The following is a 6,162-nucleotide window of genomic DNA, read 5'->3' on the forward strand; positions in this document are numbered from 1 at the left end:
GTTTACCACAATGCAACAGCTCCCCTCCCACTTCCTCCCCATAGTTACCTCTTCCCAGTGACCATCCCTCCATACTCTCCTGCACCCTGAGCTGTCTCCCTGTAAACCACTAATTTTTAAGGTGGGAAGAGAAGATGGTAAGAAGTGTAAGTGCTAAATTCCTCATCTTTAAGAGCAAGAAGTCCATCGATACTATCTAAAATTGAGGCAAACAATTTTAAAAGAAAATAATTTAGCCATTTAATTTTTTTCTTAAGTAGTTTTTCTTGTTGTTGTTACGTGCGTCGAGTCGGACCCGACTCATAGCGACCCCTCTTTGGGTTTCCGAGGCAGTATCACTACGGAAGTAGATTGCCCCATTTTCCTAGGAGTGACTGGTGGGTTTGAACCGCCAGCCTTCTGGTTAGCAGTCAAATGCCTTAGGCACTATGCTACCAGAGCTCCTAAGTAGTTTTTCTTAATTGTAGAGAATTTTTTTTTAGCAATTAGTACCTCTTGTGATCAAGTAATATTTAAGTAAAATTAAACAATTCATTTATTTTTCTTAAATACAAGTAAAATTAAGTTTAACATTTTGTATTTAAAACAGCATATATAGTGGGATTCGATTTCTGTTTGTGTCTTCTGTCTTATATATGTATACCAAGATGTCTGGAATATTTGTCTAATGCCATAATAGTCATGTGTATGGTTGACAGTGGGTACATTTGTGAGGGAATTATCATATTTTTTAGTTTTTTTTTAATTTTATACCCTTCTATTCTGTTTGAGGGAGCTCTGGTAGCATAGTGGCTAAGACACTTGCCTGCTAACCAGAAGGCTGGCGGTTCAAACCCACCAGCCACTCCTCGGAAGGAAGGCTGGGCAATCCTACTTCCTTAGTGATACTGCCTCGGAAACCCAAGGAGGGCTCGCTATGAGTCGGGGCCGACTCGACGGCACATAACAACAACAACAACAACATTCTGTTTGAATATCCTAAACTTAAAATAGATGCTTTTCTTTTAATGTCAGCATTTATTCGGGTAAAATATTATAACCCTCATTTTTCTTCTTTTGACTCTCTGCAATTTTTTAGAAATAAAATTGCTAATATAGGAAATAAGGTCCTGGGTGGTACAAACGGTTTAGTGCTCAACTACTAGCCAAAAGGTTGGGAGATGAAACCACCCAGAAATGCCTTGGAAGACAGACCTGATGATGGGTTCTGAAAAGTTACAGCTTTGAAAACCGTATAGAGCAGTTCTACTCTGCACACATTCCTTGAGTTGGAATCAACTCCAGAGAAACACAACAATATAAGTAATATGTATATTAAAATGCTGTGAAGCAAATATAATGGTAATAATATTAAAATTAATGTTTAAATGGAACTTTCACCTACATTAATTTTTTAGAGCCATGCATCAACCCTGTGAGGTAACGATTTTACTTATCTCCATTTTACAGAAGAAACAGACTCAGCGCTGGTAAGCAGGATCTGAACCCAGGGCTAGATACTTCTATTGTTATTCCTAGTTCTCAGTGCTCAAACCAAACCAAACTTGCTGCCATGGAGTCAAATCTGACTGATAGCGACCCCTCCTTGGGTTTCCAAGGCTGTATTTCCCGCTGTTGCCACTTTTTGGAGGAAAAAATTCAGCCTTCTAAATTAGACATGACTAAATAGGTCAGAATTTTTGGAAAGTGTGTCTATTGTTTTCAAAACATAGTCAAAAGATTTTAACCTTCATTTTTCAAAAGAGAGAAATATTTGTCTTCTACGAAGTAGTGTAAGCATCATGCGTTTTTGGACTCTCTTCCACATAAAATATTATCATGTAATGGAACTTTATTTAGCCTGACTGCTAAAGCCTGCTGAACAGTTGTACTTTTTTCCCCAACTACTAATGAATTGGTTTCTCGTATTTCCTTACAACGTCAACTATTTTATATCATTATGTGACAACTTCATACCCACTTGAAAAGTGGTAAACTGTACATTTACATTCTCACCAGAAAGTCCCTTTTGAAAACGTATCAAGCCACCTTTGGCTTTAAACATCATAGGCAGAAACTCACAAAGAAATGTCAACCAGACCTTGTTTTGCTGTTCATATTCAAGCCCATTGCCATTGAGTGGATTCCGACTCATAACCAGCCCATCGGGTTCCAAAGGCTGTAAATCTTTAGGGAAATAGATTGGCTCATCTGCCTCCAGCAGAGCAGCTGGCGGCTTTGAACCGCTGACTTTCTGGTAAACAGCCAAATGCCTTACCCGATAAGCCAGAAGAGCTCCTTTTGTTATTCATAAACACCCACAAATTACTGTTGCTATGCACACCTCAGAAGTCATTTCCAAGGAGAGTTTAATTCTGAAGAAGGAAACGGTGGGCGTGGGAGCTAACCATTCACTCCTCTGCAGCGCAAACTCAAAAAACCAAACTCACTGCCGTGAAGTCTGATCTAACTCATTGCGACCCCTCCTTGGGTTTCCGAGGCTGTATCACTGCGGAAGGAGATTGCCCACCTTCCTTCCGCGGAAGGTGGTTTGAACCACCAGCCTTCTAGTTACCAGTCGCTAAACATGAGTGGAGATGGAGAGAGGTCAGAAGTAGCGGTGAAGCTCTATAGCCCTGAAAATCAATTATTGTTTCAATATTTTTTAAATTGCTTAGCAACCACCAACAAGGGCGAGGAGGAGAGGGAAGGGGAGAAGATGGGAGAGGAGGAGAGCGTTAGACCTACACGAGACGGGATTAGTGAATGAAAAGAAAGAAATGAAAGGGCTTGAGGTATTCCTACCAACTAAAAAACGCCTTTAAGCAGACCATTCTCCTTCCCCCGCCTCCTTCTCTAGATCCTCACCTGATCTTCTAGTAGCTTGTTCTCTTCGTTGGCCACCGGGATGGCAAACCCATCCTCCCATTGCAGCTCCGCCAAAAATTCGCTACTCATGATGGTAAACGGATAGGGGATCCAGACAAGGTGCAGAGGAAATGCTCCCCTCCTCGTATCGCCCAATGAGCAACACTCCAGTCCACCTCTGGCACCCGCAAAGATGCTCTGTAGTTGCCACCAGAGCACTAGCAACCATCCCGCGCCCTTAGTAACCAAACAGGAAACGCTTAGGACGGCAGGCGGAACTTCCGGTTGAAACCTTATTCCCTTGAGACGTAAACACCATTTGTGTGTTTTTTCCCTTTCCGCTAAGCAGAGGGAAAGGAAGCCATTCACCTCCCTGGAGGTTTGCTGGGGATGTGAGGCACCAGCATAAAGTTTAGTCAAAGTGCAGCCCTCAGATTGTTCCACCACTCCCAACCCCCTGCGCTCTCGGAGGGTGTAGAATCTGAGCCCCTGGGGCTGGCCAGGGACCACCGCTTACCTAAATGGACTTGGGCTGTGCAATTGCTGGGTATGATAGCTAATGAAGAATAAACAGTAAATAATAACGAGTTTTCTTTTCAAGTGGAGTTTTTAATGTGTATGCTACTGTAGATGAACTCTAGTAAGTCTAAGTAAAGTGGTATTCTGAAACAATTCACTCCCTAGATCATTGCTATATGTTTCTGTCATCGTCTGTTTTTCTCCGTGGTCTTCCTCACAATGCTTATTCACGCCCTTGCGGATGTCCTACCTGACAGATCGCTGATAACAGACTTAACTCGTAGTTTGTAGGTTCTTTCCCTGCCACCTCTATATTTATGTTGTTCTTTGCATTTGTTAACATTTAAAAATCTGAAATTCACATAAAAATTCATATTTTCTTCTCTGAGAAAAGATATACTGAGACCACATTCCCATCCTTTGGCGGTGGAGTAGATTCCAACTCATAGCAACCCCACAAGACAGAGTAGACTTGAAGCACTTACTGATGAACATTAAAGACTACAGTCTGCAGTATGGATTACACCTCAACATACAGAAAACAAAAATCCTCACAAATGGACCAACAAGCAGCATCATGATAAATGGAGAAAAGACTGAAGTTGTCAAAGATTTCATATTACTTGAATCCACAGTCAACACCAATGGAAGCAGCAGTCAAGAAATCAGACATCATTACACCTGGCAAATCTTCTGCAGAAGACTTGTTTAAAATGCTGAAGAGCAAAGATGTCTCTTTGAAGACTAAGGTGCACCTAACCCAAGCCAAGGTATATTCAGTTGCATCATATACATGTGAAAGCTGGACAATCATGTTTGATAAAATGGCAGGTCAGTGAAAAAAGGGCAGACCCTCAAGGAGATGAATTGACACAGTGGTTGCAACAATAGGCTTAAGTACAGCAAGGATTGTGAGGATTGCACACAACTGGGCAGTGTTTCATTCCATTTTATGTAAGGTGGCTGAGTCAGAGTCGGCCAGACAACACCTAACAACAAACAACAGCATAGGGTTTCCAAGGCTGTAATTCTATATGGAAGCAGACTGCCATTTCTTTCTCCCACCAAACAGCTGGTGGGTTCAAATAAAACTAAATTCAAATGGAACTGCCCACGTTTTGGTTAGCAGAAAAGCACTTAATCACTTCACCACCAGGGCCCCTGAGCCCACTCTACCAATGTCATTATTCTCATGAAGAGGTGCCCCCTTGAGATTAGCAATCCACCAGTTCAGTAATCTGAATTACAGATAATCCCCACCAGCTGGGGGTCCATCATAAACTGGTCCTGACATAAACCCAATACTTCATTTCTTTTCAGTTTTAATTATATTTGCCTTTTATTATCAGTATATTTATAAATCAAGTCTGCGAATGACCATTTGAGAATAAGAACATCAGCAAATTATGCACTGCAACATTGTATATAGTAATAATACTAATGATGTACAAAAAAGAAAGAAAGAAAGACTATCTGCAGTGTAGTAAATTACTTAGTATGGCTTTTCTACCCATAAGTCACTGTAAACTCAGTGGTGGAATGAGCAACTGAGGAGCTCCTGATTGTAAATGCTATCCACCTGGGTTATTTCTGTTGGGCATGGCACAACACAATGTTATGGGAGGTTCTCTCTCAGGTGCTTAGAATTCTGTTGTTATGATTGGTTGGTTTGGCCACTCTGCCAAGCTCAAAAGGAGGCCTCCTAGAGGCAGAACTCTCTCTGACTGCTGGTTGAGGAAGACAGTGCTGCTGAAAGAGACACGTGCTCCTGAGATGTGAGTTGCTGGGAAAGAGATGCAAGAGACAGTCATTGCTGAGTGAGACACCAAGGGACCAGCACTGCTGGGAAAAAGACTGTGAGAGACTGTTGGCTGAGGGACGGTGGGCTGGGAGAGAGACTGAGCATTTTTTCCTGAACTTGAATTGTAGCCTGTGGTGCTTCCCTAATAAACCCCATAATCTGTGAGCTCTGTGTGGCCACTGCAGTAAATTATTGAACCCAGGAGAGAGGTGGTGGGTGCTCTGGGAGGAACGGTTGGAGAAAGGGCTGGAGGGAGGCAGCATGTCTGGCCTCACAGGAATAGGCCTTGTGCTATTGATGGTGATTCTGCCTTCCTCTTGTGGGATTAGAGGAGGTCAGAACATGTGGCCTCCTTGTCCTTTTTGTACTACCCTAAGTGGAGTTTGTGATAACTCAAATTTGCCCTAAGTTGGAGACTACCTGCTGCCATTGATTCAATTCTGACACTTAGGGAGCCCCCACTGGATTTCAGAAGCTGTAAATCTTTACAGAAGTAGATTTCCCATCTTCCTTCACATAGAACAGCTGGTGGGTTTGAGCTGCTGACCTTCTGATTAGCAGCCAGATGCTTTATCCACTACACCATCGGAGCTCCTTGTTCTGCTAGACATTTGAATTTATGGCCTCTGTTATGTAGCAGCTCCTTTCATTTCCTAAATTAAAAAATGGAGGTTCCCAGAGGTGAAGTGATTAAAGCAACAGGGCCTAAACTAGGATATTTGAGTCCCTAGGTGGTTGCGAGGGGCAATCTACCTCCATAGTGATACTACCTCGGAAACCCAAGGAGGGGTCGCTATGAGTCAGGTGCCACTCCATGGCACACAACAATAACAACAACAGGTGGTGTGAAGTTCCTGGGTGGCTCACATGGTTTGTGCTAGGCTGCTAAGAGTAGAAATTGACTCAGCCAGCAACTGGTAATTCAAAGTTTTCTTCTTGCAGTGAGGATTATTCTTGGCTGGAATATCCTCTACCGCGGCTGCAGCAGTGTATCA

At 42.6% G+C, this 6,162-nt stretch overlaps 1 protein-coding gene across 1 annotated transcript in view; it reads right to left on the minus strand.

Annotated features, from left to right (window-relative positions):
* Positions 1-2,937, minus strand: part of CCDC39 (coiled-coil domain containing 39) — a 73,121-nt gene extending 70,184 nt beyond the window's left edge. Inside the window, exon 1 of the mRNA XM_007935896.2 lies at positions 2,848-2,937. Within this exon, the coding sequence (XP_007934087.1) occupies positions 2,848-2,937 (90 nt within the window). The remainder of the gene's footprint in view (positions 1-2,847) is intronic.
* Positions 2,938-6,162: the final 3,225 nt, after the last annotated feature.

Source organism: Orycteropus afer, unplaced genomic scaffold, assembly GCF_000298275.1.
Source record: "Orycteropus afer afer isolate SDZICR_OR568_19922 unplaced genomic scaffold, OryAfe1.0 scaffold00032, whole genome shotgun sequence".
Lineage (NCBI taxonomy): Eukaryota > Metazoa > Chordata > Mammalia > Tubulidentata > Orycteropodidae > Orycteropus > Orycteropus afer.